This window comes from Mastigoproctus giganteus, chromosome 12, assembly GCF_048544385.1.
Source record: "Mastigoproctus giganteus isolate SK-2022 chromosome 12, ASM4854438v1, whole genome shotgun sequence".
In the NCBI taxonomy this organism is placed as follows: domain Eukaryota; kingdom Metazoa; phylum Arthropoda; class Arachnida; order Uropygi; family Thelyphonidae; genus Mastigoproctus; species Mastigoproctus giganteus.
Genome location: NC_143586.1, coordinates 164,903,785 through 164,930,821, shown reverse-complemented (window position 1 = coordinate 164,930,821; position 27,037 = coordinate 164,903,785). Strand labels below are relative to the sequence as shown.

General features: G+C 40.9%; 1 protein-coding gene across 1 annotated transcript in view; it reads right to left on the bottom strand.

Moving 5' to 3' along the window:
• LOC150077570 (tyrosine-protein kinase transmembrane receptor Ror-like) overlaps window positions 1–6,586 on the bottom strand; it is a 313,346-nt gene extending 306,760 nt beyond the window's left edge. The window contains exon 1 of the mRNA XM_090385946.1: window positions 6,448–6,586. Coding sequence (XP_090242072.1) covers window positions 6,448–6,586 — 139 coding nt within the window. The remainder of the gene's footprint in view (window positions 1–6,447) is intronic.
• Window positions 6,587–27,037: the final 20,451 nt, after the last annotated feature.

The following is a 27,037-nucleotide window of genomic DNA, read 5'->3' as shown; positions in this document are numbered from 1 at the left end:
CCAAAGAAAGAAATTGAAAAAAAAATGTAGGCGACATCTGGTGTTGTAGTGCACAATTATTGTTGTGTGCGATATACGATGATACTTTGTAGAAGTGTCCACTAAGTTTTATAGTTCTGTATTTAATAGAAAATAACATCATTTGCAGATAGCATTGTGACAACGAGCAATGATCCTGAAGAATTAGGGGAAAATCTTAATCAGTTATGCACAGTTAAAAGGATTTTGGACTAAAGATGAATATGGCTAAAACAAAAGTAAAGATGAACAAGTATGCCACAGAAAAGGACATAATTGTTGGAGTAGAAATTGAAAAGGTGAATTCATATACTTATCTGGGACAAGTCATCAGCTGTAATAATGATAAATGCCTGGAAGTCAAGAGAAGAATAAATTTTGGACGGATAGCATTCAGGAAATATAGTCACATACTGAAGAGCAATATCCCAGTTTGTCTGAAACGTAAAATAATGAACCGATGTATACTCCCCACCATGACTTATGGAAGTGAAACTTGGGCACTTACCAAAAGAATGGAACGAATTATATTGCGAATCAGACTGTCAGACAAGAAGAGAAACACATGGATTAGGCAGCAAACTCAAGTAAAGGACATTCTTATCAAAACTAAAGAACTAAAATGGTCTTGGGCAGGACACATAGCTCGAAGACATGATGACAGATGGGCTAAGAGAATAACAGAGTGGTACCCAAGAGGAGCTAGAAAAAAACCTGGAAGACAACGACGGAGATGGAGAGATGGAATTCAAGAGTTCGTGGGCAGTAAATGGATGGTCATTGCACAAAACAAAAGGAACGGAAAAGTTGCTGAAGGGGCCTTCATCCTGTAGTGGATTGAAAATGGCTGATGATGAACATTAATTGTGCGAAGTTCAAAGATGAGAAATGTTATGTGGTAAATAAACCGATCATTTAAATAGAAAAGGTCTCCAAAAGGAAGACTTTTGTTTAACCTCAACCGACTGTATCGAAGGGGTTTAAGGATTCTTAGTGGCGTATCCTGCTACGAGGCAAACGTTAAACCTATATATCATTAACTTCTGCTCCTGTCAAGAACTGGCAAATACTAATCCAATTTCTGTCTTACTTAACTCAATATTTGTTTTCCAACTAACGAAAGAGGAAGATACAAGGGAACTTGTACTGATTGTACTCCAAGATACTTCGAAGCACGGTACGTCATCTGTGGGTAGTTAGGATTAAATGACAAACATTAATTCGAGAATACGCGGCCCCTCCTAACAAACATGATAACATCTCTCGTACCACGCGCCCATATGATAACAAACAGTTATTGTGGGCGTAAAAGTTTAATGACCGCAGCCCTGATGGCGGTAACCGACCCGCGAAATATTCTTCTGGGGACATTAAAGGGAAACTACCCTCCCCCCAACATTTAACGATCAGTTAAAAAGTCTATCATTAGAGTAAAATGCTCGCTATTTGAATCGTGCGTTTTGTTCACAAATGGTGTCCTTCTTACTGCTGGTATGTCAGGCATGTAATGGAGGTACATCGCCACCCGGCAATTAACATCCGTGTCACCGTACAATCCGACGTAAAAAAGACAACACACGATAGCACCGAAACCAGTTGCCAAAGGACGCGCACGAAGTGGTGCGGAAAATTGCAAAATTAGAAAGGGAGTAAGGCAGAGCATCTTGTCGGTCACGAGGTCGGGCAGGATGGAAACAGGACGTTAACATCAGCACTTCACGCATGAGCATCTTACCCGTGTGTGCATATTTATGTTCACGGCGACACACCAGGGGATGTTAGAAAGAACAGTCATCTGAAAGAATGAGATCCTAATTCCATTCATGTTGGGAAATGGATCCACTTGATTTGAACGATGGCTTCCAACAACCAGAGGCAGTGAACGTCAGTTCGCTACTCAACTTTCTAAAAGTAGCTTTGCTCATTAGGAGAGACTTTTTCGTTCACCTCAATTCAGAGTTCCATCATTATTCAAAGAGCTATGAAAATTACTGGTTCACTTGTCTCTACTTTACCTGGTACTGTTCATGGAAGGGTGCTGTTACTTAAAGCGATATTCATGCGCAAATATAAGCATGATCACCCAAACAAGTTTCCTGTTTTCAGAGGTAAACAAAAATTCAACTTTAGGGAGGGCATCAAGGGGGCGAAAATGAGTCGCCTTTCTTGCTGCTACAAGAGTGCCCATTTCCTTTCCAAAATGGAAACGTGCAAAGCCCGTACCTTAGCCTCTTAAAACCTCCCTCTCTTGTTTTCAACAAATCTTAAGTCAAAAAGCTAACGAACATTTTAAGCAGTTTTAACTTCCTTCTGACATTGATCAATGTGAAGTTTATGCGAAAAATAAATAAATGATTGGCAGATTCCATTTGAACCACGATTTGTTTCTTTTTGATCAGCTCAATCGTCAGACGTACACTAAGTTCTAACATTATTTCGGTTTTAAGTTATCAAAATTGTGGAAAATACGACTCTCCTTTTATTTTGAATCATTAAACTGACTTGGATCAGTTCAACTAAGATATTTGACAGAAGGTGAAGATATTTGGCAGAAATAACTGTAGATGTTAGCACTGAGAAGCAGCGCACGCACGCACGCACACAAAAAAAACCTCTTCGATTTTTTCCTGGGCAGTTGTCCACTTGTCATCTTTCTCCAGTTATACTTCAGTTGATGGGTATACCTCCGGAGGAAGTGCCCTCTTTTGCTTGAATTCGGTAGATTTAGCCAAAAAAAAAAAAAAAATGTTCAACAATAATAACAGTTATAATTAAATAACGCACACGTTTACTTAGGATAATACAGAACCTTTCTTGTGGCCAGTGTCAATGTGGTAGGTGATGATGAGCGTACACTGTCTCAGACTGGTAAGCCCAATATCGTTCAGTGTACGTGGAGGGTGAAAACCCTCTATTTATCCAACGTAGCACCCGATTTCCAACAACTGTACCTTATGTATAAAAATCATTTGGGAACGTGTCAAGCCCTTCTTCCTCTAAGAAAGCCGTGTTGTACATTCTAAATATTTTCTTTGCCTGGTGATAACGCACAAAACAAAAACGTTATTTATTGATCGATAGGAGCTTGTACGTTTGACAAACTAGCACCCAAATGTCTCAAAGTCACGCATTTTATCTGAGAAGGAGAAATTACAGTCCTGTTGACAATGCATCATTGGCTTAGGTACGGAAGTTAGGCGCATGGCGCACTCGCAAATCTTTATAAACTGACATTTGTGTATCCCAAGGCACGCTCATAATTTCGATTCGAGGCAGCATTCTATTTTATACAGCTTGGCACTTCCATTACTGCGGATTTTTTTCAGCCTTTGTTTTCCCTCCAGGCAGACCATACGAAGTTTATAACCACCAGATATGACTCGGTGTTAACGATGGACAGCGTGGAATCGGACACGCACAAATCTTGTGTTCACTATCCTCCTTGGACTTTCTTGTAGTCTGTTGTCTGCCAGAACTACGACCACCAGGATTGTAGTTGCCCTAGAAGTAGTCAACCTAGGACGAAGATGCCAACTGAGTACCTACCCGAAAACAGAGTTTTTTACCTCCCTTTTATTCAGTATTTTGATCGAACCCTGTTTTGATCGATTACTGTGTTGTCTTTTATAGATGAGACACAGGCGAAGCTCATTGTTATAGCAACATACTTACCACTAAATTCATTCAAATTTCCTCCCTGCGCTATTGAGACCTTAAAAATTACTGTGACAGGCAGTATCATGCCAAAATCTCACATCGATAGCTATCGGAAGTGTTCCAGTGAGTAGTAGCTGCTGGTACATCACGCGATAATATCCATTGACGCACCGTTATGAACCTGTTGGGGTCGTTTCGAATTAACCAAGAGTCGATAAACCATGGGTTGTCGCCGCGTGTATTTCAAGGTCTGTTCGTGAGAGTGGAAACTACTGTTGGGCATAATCCAGAAGTCATAATCGATCATAACAAATCATTGTTATTTTGATTATACTCATATCAATCCGAATGATGTAATAGTTAGCAATTACTAATAATTCGATTATTTCATTTTTGGGCCCTTGAGTTCAGCAATAGAGACACGAACTTCTGCAAAACATGACCAAACTCCACTTTGCGAGGTCGAAAAACATTTTAAAAAAATAAAGTTTACGTAATTTGGAAGTTGAAACCGTGCTGTGACTCGAATACAATACAGTTGTGTTTTAATAAACAGATCAAAAACCCCGAAATGGGGAGACATCAATTCCAATTTGAAATGGTGAAAAACTGCTCCATCAGCCGAACTATTTAAGTCAAACAATATTTTGTTTATTTTTCGATAAAAATGTAATATTCATCCGAAGTTTTCATCTGTTATGCAAACAGCACACTATCGAGTCGATAGACAATTCCAAAAAGTAATTTTCTGTAACTTCGCTGAGCGTGGCATTATCTTAGGACTGAATTTCTACCCTCGGCAACTGCACTCAACTTCTACTGGTGAAGGAAACTTCACTTATTTGTATTAAAATGCTGGTCGAGAGACAGCAGAAGGGGAAGTAAAGCAAATTCCTCTTAATGGGTTAAGTACATGCCGGTGGCTCCCATTTCTTCCCCCACCCCTCTTTCTCTGCCGCGAAGACTACTCCAACGGGGAGTTGCAACCGAATGTGAACAATTAGGGTGGAAGTTAGATAATGGTATTAAGCCTCCAGGCTTCTTCGAGCTGAAACACGGATGAATTCGTGTACAAAGAAAGAATCGGGGTGCAAATTTAGAACAGAAGACTCGGAGGCGAATTGATAAAAGCTTTTGATGTGGATCAGCCTGTCTTAGCTGTCTTGCTGCTGTTAAAGATGGTTAATGCCTTCGCATGCGAGATGCAGGTCTTTATCTGGTGTACATGTTAACAGAAGTATAAAAAATAAGCCATCAATTTTACCAATTCCCCAGTAGAACGATTTAAGTAGATCCAGATGTTCAATTTCATGCACGCTGGAGGAATATAGTAAACGCTATTATTTGGGAATGACGTCGATATGGTCAGATATCAGTTTTCTCTAAATCAAACTGCTGTTCACCCAACTGATTATCCAAAGTCTTCTAGAAATCATGCCCCTATTTAACACAGATTGTCCCGTTATTCAAAGAAGAGCCGTCCCACGCGTTTTGAATACTAAAAATAACGCATCGTTTTATTACAAAACTATAATGATCAATTATTTCTGAAAACCTCAAGGGCTACAAATAATTTTTAAAATAAACAGTACCGAATGAACATCCACCAACGAAATATGATAAAATATGCAACTACCATATATGTACAAAGCACTCGCATATTGCATCATCTGAAGAGGATTGCGTGACTATCATTCATCGAAAAAACATCCGTTGGTCCCTCCTGTTAATTGGAAGCAGTCTCTGGAACGATTTCAACCACGGTATGGTTTAGGGGGGCACCTGTTACAGGTTCGTTGCGAGAAGAAACTAGGAGGATGGGTGTCCTCTCTGATCTTGTTCACCGAGACGTTTCTGTTTCCAGTCTGCAACAGCGAAAATCTGGTAAATACCATCTCGGACAAGTCCAAGCGGATTGCTGTTACCTACGAAAATATTTAAAATTTAGAGTCTAAGTAAAATGCCTTCTTTACATCTTCTGGCTACGTGGATTAGTTCTTCACCATGGCCCGCAAGGAAATGTGAAATTCGTTTTCGGGTGGAACCTTGAAATAGTAGGTATTGGTTACTATGACAACATTGACGATTTTATTAATAGTGTTCGACAAATGTTTCTGCCTGGTTAACAAGTTTTCTAAAGCTCCTTAATTCTGTCTCAAGTTCTCAAAAGTCCTAAGGGTAAGGACTTTCGGTAATTTGTACGTAGTTCGAATCTGTGGATGTCGAGTATACCAATTAATTGGTCCAGCTGTGGATCGTTCAGTTAAACCGAGTTTTATACTTGGTGGCATCACTAAAAGAATATTTTTTTTCGTGCAGATTAGATAAGGAGTTTTTCGTTATTAAACTAGTGAACAACCCTTCCCTCTATAGAATTCGTGGTCCCACTGTAGTGACATGCCCTTGCGACATAACAGATTGCAGATAACAAACAGCAAATGAACTATTCTCCAAGGTCCAGAATCCCCCCACTGTTTCTGTAAATCACAGCTAATCCAGCAAATCGTGAGCAATTATTTTTCTAATATCCCATTCACCAATTCTCGTTTTTCATTTTCTCTTTGAAAATTCCTGCCACGGTCTCACTTTCTGCAACACGGGTTAGACGTTTGGCCTCAGTTGCCATCGTGTCACTAAACCCTACACCCACCAACAACAACACTCATCCACTGTAACGTGATACGCCATTCTAAGAATGGCACGAGGTCTCTAACCACACTCACGGTGGTCACACTAAATAACCCAATCGAAACAACAACAAACCAGACTTACCTTCTGACGGATCCAACGCGGGGACTGTTCCCGGCTCCTTGCCGCGGTGACTAGGAGAAGTAGCGGCCGCTGAAGCGGTCGAGAACTGAACGCTGGCTAGCACGTGAACGACAACGGCACAGTAAATGGAGACGGCCATAACGGCAGAAGCACGGCTGCACCCTTTTCGAACCGGCGAAAAGTAATCCATTCGTCAAGAAGAAGAACTGCGGACAAACACATGCACACCACTCACTCCGGACAGTTGGCGGCCGCTCCTCGGAGCAGCGTTCCGAATTCTGAGAACTTTCAGCGACGGCCTCCTCCGGAAGGGTTGCGCTGCGCCGATGTGAGCGAGAAATCTGCACGTGTCTTTCGAGATATTCTCGGAACTCTGGGAAGAGATCTCAATAATTGCGTCACCAGCACACCGTCGCCGTTTGACACCAGTACAAAGTGCATTCGAGTCCGTCACCTGCTACGGGATGCCGAGTTAAAAACTGTATGGACGACCTCGCGGCCAGGTCGCTTAACTTCCACAAAAAGCGACCGACTGGCATAGGTTGGAGGAAGCACAAATTGAACGTCGACTGAAGAGTCCCCGTGACATCCCCCACTTTGGCCAGTCTCGAAGTTGTGGTTGACTTCGTGTTCCCAGTCGTATAATCGGAAATCGGGAGATTAAAGTCGGGGGGGGGTAAAAAAGTTCCCTCTCGCCGTCCGTCCAATCCCCCACTAAAAAGAGCTGCCCTCTGGGACACTCGGGCCAAGCTCGGTAGCTGCGTTACCGGATTTCGCCAGATGGAGGGTCAAAGGGCCCACAAAGTCTCGCGTCTCTGCCGGAGTCTTTCACCTCGCGCTGTCGCCTTTCACACTGTCACCGTTCCTACGACTGGGGTTTAGGGATCGTCCAACTCGTGCAACAGCGCCACGTCTAGTGGCCCGGCAACGGGAAGGCAGTACATGAGCTGGACCCGTTCCATTATTGCTCGGGGAGGGGAAGTCGAAGGATGGAACTGAAAGCATTGGAATACTCCGAGAGCGACAACAAATCCACAATTTGCGGGGGCAACTTCACCCGCTATTTATACGGCGAGGGTGAAATCAAAAGAGAAAAACTTCCGAGGATTATGAGGATAAAATTATCGAGGAAGACATCAGAAAATAATTGAAATTATGTGCAGATTTGTTGAGACATCACTGAAGCAGAGTAAATGTTCTTATTATTATGATACGAATACTTTATGCATTTTAGTTTGTTATAATTAAAACCTTCTCTTAATAAAATAAATTTAAAAAATTATAAATAACATTATATTGTGTAAGAATTCTTCTTTTATAGGAATTATTTTAGTGTCTCTCAATAAAACTATGCATTCCCAGCCTGAACTTGTAAATAAGTATAGACGATGTGATGATGACGAGGTATTGACCTTAAACAGATCAAAATACTCAACCAACCATCCCCGCTTTACCTCAAGATTATCAGTATGCAGCCACTCTTCCAGGAGTGTCAACTGGATTTGTTTCGCGTGTTTCATTTCTCATAATGCCAATTGAGTATAACTTCGGCACATCCCAGCGAGGTTGTTAAAAATTATTGATGATTTGAATGTTCCAGGTGGAAGCGCTCTCCTTGTTCATCACTGACATCTGCTGTTTTCAGAAAAGAAATCCAGATGAAATGAAGAAAATGCATTTTCAATGACATCCCTTCTTGTAACATTTCAACAAGTTTTTCACCAGTTGCTCATAGTTCTCTTCTTTTCTCTTTCCGAGGAATCCGTGTACCACAGCCTTGAAAGATCTCCATGTTCAACATCATTCAGGTTTCTTTGAAGTTTTTCATCCTTTAGGAGCTTTCTTATTTGAAGACCTATGAAAATTCCTTCCTTCAGCTTTGCATGAGATAAATTTCGAAACATTTTCAGTAAATATGCGAATCCACTGCTTTCTTTATCCAGTGCCTTAGTGAAATTCTTAATCAGTCCAAGCTTGATGTGTAAAGCGGGAACGAAAACCTTTTGTGAATCAATCAACGGAATATATTTTACATTGTTTTGCCAGGAATATATTCATCTCTCTTGTCCCAGTGTTGTATGACGTAGTGTTTGGCTGTTCCCCGACTGTCCCACAAACACAGGAAACAACAGTATTTAGTGAAACCACCTTGCAACTCAATCACTTTGAGATCACCAAAAATATTCCAACCATAGTCATTGTAACGTATAGCAGCAAGAATCTGGGACATACTATCTAAGTTTCTTTCAGGCCAACAGCATGAACAAGAGGAATTGATAGTCAAGTATTTCTATTATGAAGCAATACTGCTTTCAAACTTAGCTTTGACGCATCAATGAACAAACGCCATTCAGAGGTATTATGATCAATGCTCAGTTCGTGCATAAGACGCAGACATTCATGTTGTTTTCCATTGCAAAATATCTTGAATTCTTCATTTCGCTTACGGTATATTGTAATGTTTGTACCTTTGACGAGTAAGTTCCACTGTTGTAGTCTAGATCCGAGTAATTCAGCCTTCTCTTTGGGCAAGCCCAAGACTCTGATCAAGTCTCTTAATTCTTCTTGTTCAATGTAGCGTGGGGCCTTTTCTTTTTCTGGCTCGTAGTCCAAATCATGTGAAGTACGTGGTTCTGCGACATCTGGTAAAACGATTTCTTCTGTACCTTCATCACTACTTCCAATACCCCAAGATTTTGGTGGCACAGATACTGGCAGTTCTTTACCGTGTGGCACTGGCCTAATTGCTAATGGGGTATTTGGATATTTAATGCAGTGCTTGCTCTTTTTGGAAATACCTTTTATTTGTCATGCAGAAATAGCAGTTGTCAAAATTATTCTTGGGCTCGTGCCACACCATATATCAACAGATATGTGGAGCCCAATTTTTTTCTTGGTCACCGATCTTGCAGCGAAGTACAATGATTATGCAACTTTTGCGACATTGTATATTTTCTTCCTCTGAGTTTTTGGGGTTAAGTGTCCACAAACATAACAGAAGTTGTCTGGGTGATTGACGCAAGTTCTGTGCTTTGGTTTATGTTTTATGTTCGCGGTTTCATTGTCTTTCAGTTCCCCCTGAAATGTGTACAGATTATTTTTTACACCCTTTGTCTTTCACCAAGGTTCACAGATGGCAATTCTTCACATACCATTTCGAGAAAAAGTAATATTCGACTAAAAACCCACATTCAGAAAGGGAATGGGTCACGATGACTTCTTCACAGACTGGTTTTTTCTCCCGGAAACTCGGGTTTTTCGTCCAATAAACAGAAAATCGACCTCAGAACAAACGCCATTTACAGCAACATGGCCTTAGTTGCCGATGCTCCTAAAACCCAACAACAACCAACCAACCAACCGATGCGGTTTGTAAGAATTGCGTTCAACAATTCTTACAAAAATTAAAAGAAATTGGCTCTTTAATTTCGGATTATAACAGCTTTTTTATTTTAATTTTTTTATTAAAATTATTTAAAAATATTCATTCAAATGAATCAAATAGTTATGAAAATTAAAATGCAATTAATGGTCGGATGAGAGAGAGAGAGAGAGAGAGAGAGAGGGATATATGGAAAACCCAGGTTAGATTTTACAGTGCTATTTTTAATCTGTTTTTGCTGTCTTGTCATCCATTTGGCCTTAAAAATTCCTTAAAAAAAACGATCCTTATCTCCTTAAATTAAGACAATTTCTAATCTTCTGCCTTTTCGACGTTCTGCCACTTTTTATGTACTTAATTTAAATTTTACTTCGCAATTAGCCTTTTGTCAGCCTCATTAACAGCCATCCATAAATCGTTGTTCTTGGTGACACGATTGAGTCGTCAAACTCATTACGGTGTTCCCGTCGTCATAGTCAAGCGAGCGTGTCTGCTGTCCATCTCCTTATTCTTGAAGGCGTTTACTCACTCTCTGCACCCCATAGATCCTCGTCTCGAGAAAACTTTCCTAAAGATGTCACAGCGGCGCTCATCAACCAACAGCTCTCAGTTCATTGCATCCTGTGGATCGACTGTTTCCAAGACACAACTGAGACAGCTGTACCACTAGAGACGGTCCACGTGATCCATCCCTGACAAACACTTAGACGGGGTGATTAATTACTAGGCAGCGCTTAGACGGACGCTGACAGCCTGTTTAGCCGGATAAGTGTAAGAGAGATAGAGAGAGAGAAATTAATTATCGAATATTGTTCTGGACGATAGAAAGAGGCAGGTGACAGAGTGGAGAGCCATCCCACGTGCTCCACGTATCCTCATAACTGTTTACAATATTACCTGCAAGACATGACAATGGCTCGAATTGTTTTATATGTTCAGTTCTATTCTAAAAGCGCTGTGGGAAGACAAAAAGCAGCAACCAACCAGAGCTGAGACAACGTGTGCTGCATGATTCATGGGAAGGATACATCATCCTCTATTTCCGATACTCAAAATCACGTAACTGCGAAATTGCTAACTGCCCTTGGTACATTCGCTTCCAGCGACGTGCTTCCAAAGACAGCGAGTGGATAGGAAGGTGGCCATTGTTATTAACATAAAAAGTTCATGAATTCTGCTTCATAGATATCTTCTTAATTCTGTGACCACATCTTGGTGGTAGTGATGGTAATTAAATCCGTAAGATGGCAATATATTCAAGGTCTTCTCCAGTAGTCTTAGTTAAAGGGATGCGCAGATCTGAAGTCCTACCAAAGGCCAATTGAACTCATCTTCCAGATCATTTCTCGAATCAGTTAATCCAAAGTTCAATCCGAATTACATTGTTGTCTCCTTCGCAACGATTGACAAGCGTCTAGTTCGAGCGCAATAATTTTTTTTTCGGTCCATCTCCTCAGACATGGACGCCAGACTCAACAGCAAAACACAAACTTAACCCCAAACGCGTACTTCTGCATCTGTAGAACATCTCTGCAAATTTCCATTGGTTGGTTGTTTTGGGAATGCCTTTGATGCGCCGCTTGTAGTAGCCTCGAATTCATAGGATCCTACATGTGCTCTTTATTGTGAGGGCAAATATTATGCCCGTGTGTGACTGACTTGCATATTATGGGGGCTGAAAAAAACCCATAAAAGTTGGTAGGAGAACCAACCTTCTCTTCTCCCTTTGTCCGAGAGCAGCTAACTACACTCTCGACTAAACAGACCTTTAAGAATCCTCCAGTCTGCAGTAGGACTGGAACACCATACAAATATTTGCTAATATCCAGTAATCCGGAATATTCAATTAGGGGTGCGAGCATGCGCTTTAGAATAAATAATAAATAAACAAAAATTTGCGCTTCTACTTTGGAACGACCACATAGGGTGGGAGGAGATAGGGAACAGTTTTGTAGGATCGATGTTTGGCATTCTCATATTCTACCTTCTTAGCAGTAAAATCTTTCTTCTTCTTTTTTTTCTTCGCCTCCCTTTGCATAAATTCTCCTGCCCTCTAGAATAGCTCATGAAATATTCTCCGAGTTGCCCTCTGCGAACTCACCATCTTTGATGTTTTTGTCTTGTATGACATTGATAGATATCCGGTCTCATATCGCCTCGCCGCACAGAACACTACTGTTCGTGCGCTATTCATCCCCCGCTCACTGCCCCCCCTCTCCGCTTCTCCCTATGATCGATTAAAAATTTTATTTCGGGTCATTGAGATGACGTCAAAGTTCATATTATCCTGACCAAGTTTTGTTCGTCGAGCCATTCACGGCTGGGACTTCTTCCCGCGCGCATGAAAAAGGGGAGGGGGGAACGATCCAAAGAAACTCTCCAAAACACTCAAACCCTCCCACCCTCGCGTCCCTCCTCCCATCACTCAAACTATTTAGTGTAGGGGACTTTTACGGTGCACGAGACCAAGGTTGGCGATCCAACAGGGTCCGGAACGCGGATGACAGCGTCGTTGTTCGCGGGCTTCAGCTGTCAAGCCGTCTCCAGCGCTGGAGTAGATACAGAAGACCAGGTCATTGAGCAGGGGCACGAGCGATTGTGTCCCCTTGCTCACAGTCGACATCTGTCATCACTGTCGAGATTCAAACTTTGTGATTGGACAAGGGGAGCCTTCACCGGGCTCGAGAGGAGAGAGAGAGCGAGCACCGCTGGCTACTCCTACTCTGTCCCCTTTCCTCTTTGTGCAGAGGTCTTGACTAAACACGGCCTATTCAGCGTCTCCAAAAAGCCCCGCGAGTTTATGAGGACAAGTTCAGCTCGGAAATTATAAACCAACAAAAACGTGTGTGATTATTGAGTTGCATCAGAAGCCTCAGATGTTCTTCCCCTTTCTCTAAAGAAGGCGCCCGTCTGCAGAGTGTCTCGCCTCTCTCAGCAACGAAGGCTGCTGCATGAAAGTGAGCGGGAAATGTTGACTTTCCTGTAATTTACGAAGGTTATCACGTCGTGATGACCTTAAGGCTTTTTACCGCATTTGTCATCATCATCCTTTTTCAGCCCTCCCATTTAGTTCGTTAACTTTCTCAGCACTACACACCTTCGTTCTTTCTCAGCTGTTTCGCGTATCCGCTCTGAAGAATGGACTTTGTTCCTTTCCTCACAACCTTTCAACAATCCACGAGTGTTTGCGTAGGTCCCCTTTTACTTAACGGAACGGTAACGCCCAAGTCTGTACGGTTAGTCAAAATTTCTTAAGGGGGCGTCAACAAATTTCAGTAATTGCTTCAAACCGACACTTATCTGTGTTTCACACTGGCCACCCGGGCCACCACACAACGCCCAGCTCCATTAGGCAACAACACGATAAATGGCTTCATAGAAACAACTGATCCATAATACAAAAAAACTCGTCAACAGTTTTTATTTTCGCACATTCTCGCGTGCATTTAGCAGAGTGCGTGAGAATAACAATCAATCCGGGGGGTTGGTGTTGGGGGGAACACGAATTCTGCGAGGGAATCTAATGCCACGAAGGAACATCGAGCTCCTTTGGGGCATTAGCAAAAGAACCAACAACTTATGCGCATGCTCAGAATGTTTAAACTGATATCCGGGTCTCCAGCTTTTGGTTTACCACCTTGAAGTAATCTTCACTTAATGGGAACAATTTCCTGCATCTCAAATCTGCTTTTAACTCTGATGGAGTGCGATCTCTTCTACTCTTCGTTTAATCCACTTCTCACTGACAATCCCACTGTCATTCACTCTTTTCTAGAAGTGTTTCTCTCGGTGGAAGAGAAATTATTCTCCAATTTTTGTTTTTCTATGGGCAAGCAGCTGTTCGGAATGGTGCAGGAATGGAACGAAGTCTCGTGCAACATTTATGTGCGCCATAAAGTTGCAGCTGGTCTACAAAAAAGAAAGTGAGTGTAATAGCTTCGGCGCGTGCGCAGGGCGTGGAAGATCTAATACTACTTTCCACCACGATAAACCACCAAACCTCGGTGGGTTGAAATATGGGTAAACTCCTTTTGTAAGATTCGTTTATTGCTTTGTTCACTATGGCGAGAAACTATCTAACTGAACACGTAGAATTATCACCTTAGTTTGGATTTTAAGATCATGGTTAGATTATACGCTTACTCCCAAAGGGAACTTTACTTAGCTGGCTTCTTTGATTGCGAATATGCTTCAACATCTTTCCTTATCAAGGAACTGACAAGCAGATTCCAAGATCTCCGAAAGCAAGTGGCATTCTCTCAACAGTTTGATGGAACGATAAAATATTTCAATATTTTTTTAATTTTTTGAATATCAAAAATTGGGGGCAATCTTAAAATTAGAGGCGGGTGATAAACACAAAGTTCTGACCTCAATCCTACAGAAAATCTTTGAGATGAATTGAATCGTCAGGTGCTTGTGAGGACAGACTACCCAAAAAACACAGAGCTGAAATGATAGCGCCTTGAAGGCCTAATGGGGAAAAATTCGAGGATATTTACAAAAATACTGTTGGAGACTGCTCCAAAACACTGGAAGCTCTCATAAAGGTTTCAGTACACGTTAGTTTGCCCGAAAATAATTATCTGTAGATATGCAAATGTACGGGTATTAAGTAGGACAGTTTCATCAAATTTATTCAGAATATTCTTGCGACTCGTTGTAATAGGACTTCTCTTAATACCACAATAGACTGGTTGTGAGGAAGCCCTTCTAGAGGCGACTTTGTTTCTAGAGTAGATGCTGGTTAAATTTATTCTTTTAAACCAGAGTTCCATAATTTTTGGTTCAAGCGACACCTTTTTGGACAAACCAAACTCCAAAAGCACATATGCACTCAAATCAGGATTTCTAGTTGAATTCCGTTGTCCATGACTTCCGATATTGTGTGCAAAATGGTTATCTATTTGGAAATGGGGGGAGACTCATCATGCATAAAGTTCTGCTCATTATTCCACTGCTGCACTTGCAGCGAAACGAACTTCTCAAGCATGTTAAAGTACATCTTCCCATTCATCGTCACAAAAGAGATTTGGGCCAATGATTTGTTGCGCTGTTTGTTAGAAAAACAGCTTATTCCCCACCAAACACCCACCTTGGCCGTTCCATTAACTTTCGATAATTTCTGATCAGTAACGGTTATTCCGCTCAGAGGTCACTTACGCGAAACACTGTCTTGCCATACCAGACAATATTTTCTAACAGTCTTTAAGCCTCTGCAGAAAATCTCATCCTCCTCACTGTCCTCAGTGAATAATTCCTGCATATAATGAGGTTCGTGTGGTTTTAAAACAGCTAAACAATTCCACAACTTAACTCTCTTTACTCCCGTCTGACAGACTTCTATCGGTTCTTGTTGGCATCTGGCGCAACGATCCATGTTTTCTGGAGTTCTCTGGGATGGTGTTCTTCCTTAACCACTTTGAACTCTGAAGCTAAAGAAATCCCGCATTCACAGGTCCTTGTGGATCCTATCGGTCATGTGTCCAATCTGATGGCACCAAAAAAGAATCCCATCTCTAGAGAAGTCCCACCCTACGAGCACTACAAGTGACATTTTATCTAAAATGTCAGTTCCAGGATGAGATTTTCCAAAATTCAAACCAGCCAACGTTCAGCCAAAAATAGGTTCAAGCCATAGGTTCGAGTTTTCAACAGATGTAGTCCAAATGAAATTGTTGGGAAGGAATGTAAGTTCATGTAATCACAGAGAATAAGTTCTAAAAAGCATAAAATTCTTAGAGATATCTTCCTATGCTGGAAAACTGAGAATTTTAGTTTCAAAACATTACAGAAGTTTTGGGTACAGCTCATATTGAGGTATCCAACGTCAGATGCGCAGATAAGATATAACTTCATCCGTATTTGTGAAAATATTGCAACTCTGCCATGAAAACCTATAGAGTGCAGCTTCCTATGGATTGTAGAGACACTTGCAGACACTCCTGTTGGCTTCCACAGCTCCAATAACCTTTTCCCAAGGTCTCTGGTTCGTTTTTCCATTGCTTTCTTTATGGATTCACATTCGTAATTTTTTTGGCTGTCTGATTGCAGCGCACACCTACATCAATTTGGTTCCTCCAGCTTTTTACTACATCGGTTCATGTTAAATTTGCGAGTGTCTGTCACACGCCAAGTCATTTCACACTCTACATTCCACTGTGCTACTAACGAAACCGGTTCGAAAAAGAAGAATCCCTCAAAGGATTCATTACCGAAATACTCTCTCACCATTTCGACTTAATTCTGAGATCAGGAAGTCCTCCCCCAATCAGGAAGAAGTTTTCTCTTAACCATCTACCCAAAATTAATAATTTCGAATGGTCTAAGGTTTATCGACCGATCTCTATCAGCTGCTCACTACTAATAATTAAAAATCTGAACGTTGCCATGGCCACCGACAACACCATCTACACTCTGTTACATTGCGCAGATCAACCACTAATTTCAAGCTCTGTTGCTTCATGTTACAATTTAACAAGAAGCAACAGAGCTTGATAATTATTTTTGAATATTAAAGGTCTACGATATGGGATTTACATAAAATCACCATCCTCCATCACTGCTTTAATACTAAAGAAATCCTACTTAACTAACCAATTTACTTGCTACGAGAAAGTTGATCATTTAATTGGCACGAGGAGAGGGACTCATTTCTACAATTCGTTTTGCAGCCACAATGGAACCCTTCTATCTATCTAAATTATTCATCTTGAAAAAAACAAAACTAAAGATCGACGTGGGGATTGCCTATGGAAAGTTTCTTCCAACAGAGATCTGGTTCTTACTCAGAAAGAAGGGCTGTCACTCTCACAGTAGGTCAACACCACCAGAACCAAGGCCTCTGCTGTCATGTGGACAGAAATTAGTCGGAATCAGAGACCGAAACTGCTCTCTCAACATACAAATCCATGCATGCCCATCCCCTTGCAGTCTATGCAACTATAATATGGTCTTCTGCATCTGAAACTTACATCCAAACAATGTTCAGACACAATGATGGTTCTTAAAACGGTTCAACAGAATCTCCAGCAACCTTTTACTATTTCCAAAGCCATACTATTAATAAATCTCAATGAGCTACCATGACAACACATCATTATGAAACAATGGCCTGGCCACGTTTTAGCTACATTACTGACTGGACAAACATCTATACCTCGACCAAAGGCTCATGACATTCCAAAGATCAAAGAAGCATTCGATGAACCAAGTCTTCTGGAGGCCAACATTGAGGAACCTAGACCAGCTAATCAAGTTTTCCCATATGACCAATGCGATATCATTTGGTGATTTATTCCAATATAATAAATAAATGCGAATTATTTTATGCTTGTTCAGGATCGAAACTATCGACAATCTCTACCAAATGGAGCTTGAACTTAGGCCAAGTGACGATTAAAGTTTTACCAGAATTTCTCAAGTTATTGTGACAATTTCTTACTTCGAAGTAATTCCATACTCCCGTGTGTCCAAATCGTAACCTCTTCCTCATCTGACCTATTGTTCTTGTTGTAGTAGGGTTTTATGAACATCCACGACTAATGCCATATTGCTTCGTGTACATTGTCTGCAAATTGCGTGTGTTCTGAGGTCCATTTTTTCTGTTTGCTGGACAAAAAAACCAAATTTCTGGGAGAAAACACCATGCCACCTTCGCCTGACACCTTTTCCACCTGGTGTGGGGAGGCATTTTTCACAACGTAGCTGAGTTAGTCAGACTCATACTAACTCAGTAGACAAATTGATCTTGGTTCCAGTGTTGTCTACAAAAGTGTCTAATTGAGTCATATGTAAGGGGCTTTTCAGAAGGGCACTCGCTATCAGTTCACCTTAATGGATGGTAACACTCATTAAACTGAGACGTATTTTACTTCCAATAGAGGAGCGTGCCATACCTTTGGACCTGAATCTGCCGACCTTAAGATGCTTTAAGCAGTTCAAAATGTGTTGGCCTACGATTATCCTAAATCTCACTCGTACTCAATTCAGTGCTCCTTTCGGTTTTACAACAGTTTCTTGCATAATCGTATATTCGTTCCTCTTTGCGGATTACAAATGCAACAATTTCACCCGTTTTTCCCATCGACGATAAAAGAACCCATCTTCGATTTGTTCTGCAATACATTAAAGATAGGAAGAACGCGCATTGCAGCTGAGGTTTAATTAAGTAAAGGCAGTGTTGATGGTACTGCGCTTATTCTATTAAATGGATCTCTTTGTGGAAGTGGACCGTGTAAAAGATGATGGAAGATGTTTTGGTAAAGCGTTCACGGATTATTACGTAATCACTCAGTTTTGGAAACGTTAATTGTCACATTTCCTGGCAGCACGTGGAACTCTGATAATGCTCAACAAAGGGAATGTTCTCCATGATGAACGGCGACTGTGGGCTGACAGGACCGATCTAACAAAAGATTTCTAGAAACTCATTTTCAAGACACGCGATTTGCCAAGGTCTAGCAGTTTGCTAATTGGGACACCCGCAACGTAACGTGCGTCAGACTGACAGCCGTCAATTATGTACCTCTCACTAATTTCGCGGGCCACGTCCTATTATGGCAGGCACCAAATTAAAAAGGGTGAAAAAAGGGAACGTTACAAACTACTGGCAGAGGTCTCGTACTTACTGGTCCCTGTTATTTCCCCACCCCTCGCCAGCCCGGACTCCTTTCCGTTCTTTCAGCGTTATGTCACAAGCCCCAGCGTTTCCAGCTCATATATGTAGCGATTTACGGAAGAAGTGACTGTCATCTGTCTCACGGAAACCCTTCAGGTCATCGATCGTCCGGGCTTCGTAATCCACCCTTTCCTCTCACGCTCGCTACGCAACGGAAGTGACATTGTATTGTCGTCATTGGCGTATTTTCACGAGGACAGACCCCCACGAGTCTGTAATTAAGTCCGCCGCTTTGAATGACTCTCCGTCACCGCTTCCCGTGACGGGTTTGCTCCGGTGGAGAGTTTTTTGAAGGGGGTGGCGGAGAGTTGTCGTGTTACACGCATCCAGCGACGTGCCAACAAAACACTTCTTTTATCAACAGACGGCTTTGAAGGGTTGCCAGACCCCGGCAGCAGCGCATCTCCAGGCATTCATTAGAATCGTTTGTTTGGTCACCACTCGGTAATGGGAGTCGCACGTGTAAGGCAAGAATCAGTCACCAGCTTTGTCCAACCTAGTCTTGAAATCGGTTTGAAGACATTTCAATAAATAACATCAATATTAGTATTAGTATTATAATGGGTTAATGACGCGAGAAAGAGGACTTTTTTTCCTACATCTACTGAAACAGAACAAAAGGAAAAAACATCTATCATCCATGGTCTTCCAATTGCTCCTTGATCGTTACCATACTCTCTGCCTTGACCATTAACGAGATTTGGACGCAGGTACTGTTTGGAAGGCTCAAGCGTATCCGAAAAGAATTTTCAACTGTTTAATTGCCATCCTTTGTCTGCTCTGTCAGTCATACTCGGAGACGAGCTTCTTTTACACAAAAGATGCTGCCCACAAGATTAATAGAAAACCCTGCAATTTTAAAGTTGAATATTGCTTGAATGTTTCCATGGGAAATATTCAAGCAATTTATCCTCGAAGTCACAAATGTATTCATACCATTCGTCAAGTTCCATAAACGTAAGATTCCAAAATGGATGACTGGTTAAGTTAAGAGTTCAATTGAGAAGATTAAACTTTTTACCTGAATTTGTACTGTCAGGTTACAGATTCATGATTTCGAGATTCCAAGTTGTATGTGCGTTGTAAGAGCACAAAGCTGGGTTTAGAATGGTAAATAGATCAAAAAGGTACAGGGAGTTCTCGTATGTCAATACAAAAAAATAAGAGAGCAAATCAAATAGGTCCCTTAAATTTAGCAGTGGAAGGTCCATGGAAAGCCAGCAGCAATAGCCGATGAGTTGAATATAAATTTCTCAATGATGTTCAGAGTCGAAAGCTAGTTCGAGTCTCTGGGTGTGCTAAGGAGTCAGATTGCTAAAAATAAGAAATATAATGATCTCAACTAATCTATATAATGGATCTTTAAAGGCTCTTTCAATCTGGGATGCAGTTAGCCGATTTCAGGTGCAGGGAGAAGCTCCCCACAGTGATTTATTCAACCGGGTTTTCAGCGTGTATAAACATGCTAATTTGTTCGCAGTACCGTAATCACTCGGCTAATTCTCATGAGACTGATTAACTACGACAAACTATAGCTGCCCCCTCACTGCATCATCGTGGGTGTCTGCTACCCATGAGTCGGGTCTGTCTGTTCGTGAGCCTGTAGTGTGGTCATTACAATATTATCGTACAGTGAAAAAGTACCAGTATGATTGGTATGATTCATTGGTATAATTCAGAATATTCAAAAAAGTGGAAGTATTGTTTTAATATTATAGAAGGTTGTAGATGATTCTAGAGTGATTTGCAATAATATAAATTGGGGAGTGAGAGCTATAACTTATAAAATCGAACACCCGTCATTCAGAAAGAGTATTTGGTGTACGTTTCGTGATAAACATGGCAAGAAATAAGAAACTGCATGATTGATTCATTTAAAGGAGTACGAGCTACCATTCAACGATTCAAGGAGACTGGCAGTTTAAAGGACAAACCAAGCTCAGGACGACCGCGCAAAACAACAGAAGAAAGACAAGACCATAACGCTGATTTCTAAATTCAAATGACGACTTCCTGCACCTGAAATCCCAACTGATTTCAATGGGAACAGAGAAACTCCATGTCTGCATCCACTGTAGTACTTCGTCTTAAACAAGCAGGACTTCATGATCGTGCAGCGGTCCGAAAAACTCTTATTAAAACCGGAAAATCGAAAGAAATGGTTGGCTGGGACTGAGAGCCATCATCATTGGACAATTGAAGAACGGAAAAACGTACTGTAGACGGATGAATCCAAATTTGAAACTTTTGGATCCAGGAGATGAACAACTGAATTAAAAATGGTGTCACATTGTTTATTGGCTACAGTCAAGCACTGTAGTGGTTCAATCACGATCCGGGATTGCTTTTGTCTTTCTTAAGTGCTGACATCGTCAGAATTGAAGGAATTTTTAAAAAAGAAAGCTAGAAAACATTCTTGAACACAATGCAGTATACTCTGGACTTCGACTTTTTCGGAAGAAATTTTACATTATACTAAGCTATGCAGGGACTTTCTAGCAACTAAACAACAGGAGAGGGCACTGCAAAATATTGCCCTTCTACCCGATAACATTGCCATAAGTACTTCATGTCCTTGTGTTTTTTAATTAAAAAAAAATTCGTATTTTTAGTCTCGTATTTGGTCTGTTTTCAATCGGAATGCCTTCAAAGTTCAAAACAACCATGCATCCACGTGCGTTATCCTTCATCAGTCTCGCAGCATTCCAGCGATACTTACATCAGTCCTATCGGTAGTCCCAGTTTTCCCTCCACCCGTTTGTAGTCACCGGAAAGAAACTATTTCGTGCGATGACAGAAGGGGAGGATTACACCTCGGTGCCCGTGGGTTAAGGCAAATTTCTGCGAATGCGTTCTTCCATCCCTTATCAACTCTGCAGATTCTACCTGCGTATAGCTCTCGACATGCGTCTCTTTCCTGCAGTGACGTGTTTGCGTGTCTACATGCGTTCATCTCGTGTCTCGAACCCCCCCCTCCACCCCTCTTCCTAAGCGCATTAAAGTTGTATATGCAGTCTCGGAATGCAACTGGCGTTCACGCGACTGGATTTTACTGGTGAAATGAGAGATTACGAGAAACTGCGAAGCAACGTACAATTTAAACAAGTAATCGCATTCAGACCGGGCTCAATCAGCAGCCTAATGGTCTCTTGCGGGACAGTAATATGGATCTTTCAAATGAGAACTCCCCTTCCCCCCCTCCACTTCCTCAAAATAATATGCGCAGGACCATTTGCTGGCTGGATGTGCCCATCAAGTTATTTCCGGTTAACAATAGATAACGGCATCTTTAAGGAGCAGTAGAGAAAATTACGTTGGTTAGATAAAAGTTACCATTTTTAAGAATCCGTGTGAATCTTAAGAATTTATTAATAATTCCGTACAAAGTTTAATTAAAGTCCTCAATTTTCTATGATGTCAATTCTATCCATTGCGAAGATATTCAGTCTTAACATAAAGCCTAAATTGATTCCTCTTCCCACCCCGGCGATGGCTGCCTCATCAGCTGTCAGTTTAGAGCTACAAATTAACTGCTCATCTGGCAATTCAGTAATTAAACTCGCTATTCTTAGAGCATTCTTCCATCCATCCATTTTCTATGCTGAACTACGAACAAATTTCTTTGCCTTCCTTCCTTCTTCCCAAAAATTGAGGATTGTCAGCTGATTTTAAAATTTTATCGCTCCTTTTTGGGGAAGATTCACAGAAAATTATAGATTTCATAAGACTTCTTTTAATCAATATGAAAATATCAGAGTTTAAATCGGACCTTAGAGTTCTTAGCTACTTGAAGCTTATACGGTAATCTCCATCTGAAATTCCACGATTTTAATATTCTGGCATTGCTGGAAGTCCCTGATCTGATCGTATCATTTATAATTACCAGGAACAATGCGAAATTTCCAGTTTACAATATAAAGATGTATTTTCTCTCGTTAGTGTAGGATTCCATTGGAATATTGCCGTTTAGACGGGTTGGGATGAAAACCAAGAAATATGTCTGTTATATATGATAAAAATAATATATCTGCAAATTGAGTGTGGTCTGTGGTTTCGATTTGCTGTCTGGTGGACGAAAACTAGAGATTCCGGGAGGGAAAACCATGCTTCCTTTGCCTGAGACCGACTCAGCTACGTTGTGGAAAAAGGCCCATAAAAATTCCTCGCTTCATTGATGAGATTCGAACTCAGGTATTTTCTATCAAAGTGTGCGGAGGACAGCGATTCTACCAACTGCGTTAGTAGAATCGCTTGTTGGTTCTCGTTTTTCATTGTCCTGCCTTTCTTCGAACATTGGTTTAGTTGATGGGATTCATTTATACCACTACCTCCAACAAGTAGCCTACGATTCATTACAACAAACAGATACACATGTTCAGCAAGGCAGGACCTCACCAAAAATGTAGGCTGCCGATGTATACACCTATACACCATAATTTTAGGGTTATGTGGATGGCCCAACACCTCTCCCGTCCCGTGGGTTGGAAAGTCCTTCCCACTGGTGTGGCAAAAGGAATGGTTTACTTTATAGACCTTAGAACAGAGTGTTCTCTCTCTCTCTCTCTCTCTCTCTCTCTCTCTCTCTGAACTTAAAAAGTAAAGGATTGAAAGGGATGTTTTATGCGAAATTTTACACTTTAATCTTTTATCTTAACCTGTAAATATATGTAAACAAAACAATCTCCAAAAACGAACAGTTCTTCCATTCAGCATCTTCCTTAAGAATTTCTGGTGTTTCTTTAAAACCCAGTCGCACTCGAATGCACTGAAATAAAAAGCTTAATTAGATTTAAAAGAAAAAAAAACACAATTTTCGAGCATCTTAAAGATGCACTTTTGTTGCTATCTCAATTTGTGCCTCGAAATCTTGTAGTATTTTTATTTTACAATATTACGTTCTTTCTTTCTTTCTTTCTTTTATAAAGTTATCCTGAAATTATGAATTACGAAAGAAAGAACAGGAATCTCTGGAATAAAAAAAAAATATAAAATTAAAGAACTTACAAACAAAAATGAACCTTCGCAACGTTGTCGACATTGCGAGGGTTCCTCTTTTTCCAGCAACAAATTCTTGCCTCTCCTTCTAATTAACTTCGCGACAATTCATATTAAATGTCAACTTTACGCAATCAAAAGGACTTCTGCTAACTAATTAATTTTCTTATCTTTATGTTCAGTTCATGATTTCACTGTTCTCGCCATGTCCCCTACAGATAAACACTATTTTTTATCGTTGACAACTTGGTGATAATTATTTGAACTTGCACGTTGCGCTCTTCTTTATCCCATTCGCAGCTAAAAAGCACTCCATTTGGGTTTTGCTGCCTGATACGACCTTTGGGACAACTTCAATTTATAACATTGTGTCTGTGAGATAGTTTTTGCTAAGCTGTTGGGTTTAAGGAGCGTTAGCAACCAAGGCCATATTCCCCCATGTTTATTGTCTGTAAATTGTGTGGTCGATGTTCTGTTTTGCTGGATCCAGGAGATAAAACCATGCTACCCTCGCTCGAGACCGACTAACTCAGCCACATTGTGGATAAGGTCCATAAAAATTGCTCTTGTCATCAACGGAACTCGAACCCAGGTCTTTTTCACCGGGTGTGGGGAGGACAGCGATTCCACCAACTGTGCTATCCACGTAGCACAGTTGGTAGAATCTCTATGAGGCAACTTTTCAGTTAAAAGCGTATATAGATGCTCCTAGGCGTGGTGTTCCCAAATACTACAAGAGCGTATGACAGCCTGAATTTTCGTATCCTTAGTATATTCTCCGAGCTTTTCTTCTTTTCCAAGGTAACCTACTAAGACTATTGATTGGCTGACTGAAAATGAAGTATATAAGAAACAACGCGGACATCGGATAAAAACATCTTTAAATACAACGTGGATACCAGAAAAGGACTTACAGGCACCGAAGGTCATAAAACAGGAGATTACAGGCATCACATAACCTCACCTTTTTATCCCATAGATAACGAGGTGCCCCATTCCCTTTGTAATGTATACAGCTACCATCTGGTCCTCTGATGCTGCAACCCGCACGCATAAAATGGTATCAGCGGAATACTGGATTGTCAGATAGCTAAACAGAACACATAAATCACTACCATGTCTAGAGATTTGCATACAAACCTTGCCTTCAACCATGGTAGCACATTATGCAAAAGATAATCTCGACTACTGGGCAAAAAGTAATCATGGAAACAGAAACAGATGCTCCGAATCTTGTAGCGAAACATGAATATTCGATCAGGACATCCCGAAAATAGATTGTGTCATTTTTGACCTTGTTAAAGAAAAAAAACAACTTCCTATTGAAATTTATAAAGTAAGCCAGCATCACTGCCCACACAAACCAGAAAGAAAACCTTATTGGCACACAAAGAACAAATTCAAACTAAAAAAACGCAGAAATGCAGCCCACAACTGCTGAGTGACTCATAAATGTCACCATTTTGGTGACAATATAAGGAGACATTCGTGTAACAGCTGCGGAAACCCAACCCAGAGCTTCGTTGACAAAAAGCACAACCCCTCTAGGACTGTCGAGTCTTTAAAGAATCGCAGTAGTTCTATTATTTCATATTTCCTACAAATTAATAAATATATTTATCAATAATTCAATCTATTTAGACTCGTTTATTAGCTCATTACACTCTGCTTGATGAGTTGATACCTGTAACAAACTCTTTTTGCCTGCTCCTGCGGATTGCACAATGCATATAAGCACCTTCCTCTCCACAGCAGATGGAAAAGACTGAACTTCATCCCACATTTTGAGTACGTAAAGAAGAAGAAAACGTATTGAACACTCTGGACCTCAAGGGAGGAGCTAGTGGGCATTAGGAATCTCGACCTTATTAAGAAATATATTTTAAGATGTGCCATAACTGAAACTACTATCAAAGCTTTCCTAGGATTACAGTTCTGAGATGGTTAAACAGGATCAGTACACAGCCATTTACCACATCAAAGACTATTTTATATGCCAACTTGGACGTCACGCGGTGGATGCATAATCATCACAAAAAAACAACTCAACACTCATAAAACTGCTGACCGAAACTCAACTCGCCAAAGACTTGCTGACTCGGCCCTACGTGACGCAAAGAGTAGCACCACCACTCAGAGGGAGTCACTCTGAAAGGATGGCAGCACAACCACCACTCCACACTACCAAGATCTACATCAGTCTCCAGGTAGACCCAGAAAGGCTGTGCACAGACAACTACAGGAGAGAAGTTCTTCGAAATACCTCCACTTTTAAATGCTGCAATAAAAAATGTAAATGATAATCTTTACTTTCATTACTTTGCTCTACGTTCGCGAGTTCACTCCTAGGCAGGGACCACAAATCTAATATTGTACAAACTAGTTTTGTTTAAATAAACTTACCACGCAGGATCCAATATCCCTGGCATCACATTGTATGAATTCAACGATAACAGGTTTCCACATAAGTGCCATCCTTCGAGTTATTTTTTTCCGAGAGCATCGACAGCCATCTTGAGGAAAATTAAGCAACTTTCATCTCTAGTGATTTGCTCTCCTTTCTAGGTTGTCATAGCTACCTGCGCCTAGATGTACGAGTTGTTTAGCGGTGCAGTTGCAGCGTACTTAACGCAGCCGCACTTGAAAGCCAAATGCAGAAAACTTGGAATCACTTGGACCCTTAAATCTGGCTGAGACTTAATAGAGGTTACTATGGATACTGAAGCTTTAAGGGAAAAGAGCTTGGTATTCGCTGTACTTCTCCATCTCCAGGGAGATATGTGGGAAGAGAAACTTTGACAGAAGTTTGATGCATTAGTGCTCGAGAGTGAGAGAGAGAGAGAGAGAGGGAAAGTATAAGAACAGTTACTTTCTTATCCGCCTATAAACATTTTTCAAGAAAAAGAGATGCATAAGGTTGATCGAAATCCTTAGCTTTCCATCCTGAAAAAGATAGTTGAACTTTGAACGCACGCACGGACACACCCACTGGAAAACTTACGTTTTATATGTGTGTAATCCAGGATCAGATTATATTCCATCTGAAAGATTAGTAACTTTTCTTGGTTCCAGCTTTCTTCCTGCTAATTAAGAGCACTTGGGTAATAAGGATTCTTTTCAACAAAGATCAAGTTGTAATTTAAAAAACACTGCTCCACGCTTTCGCTTAAATTCCAGCTGGTTCCCTATTTTTGAGATTAACCATGCAAGCGTCGCTTACCTTAATTTCGACAGTCCCTGAGCTTCTTCCAGAATGCCATTGAGGTTCGACAGTGGTTATAATCACCGACTCCAACACGGTTTGAAAAGGTCCAAGTTCGACCACCGTCAGTGACGCGTGGAATTTTTGTCACAATAGACAGAACTCAATTGCATTTCCATTTATTTATTAGTAATTAAAAATGCTATAAAAGAATATAATGATTTGTGAAGAGGTTTATTTTTGTCCCATAATTTTTTTTGTATTTTATTTTGTAGATGGTAAAGGTTATGAATAAATCTGGCAGGTATTTTCAATGTCAGGTAATATGGAT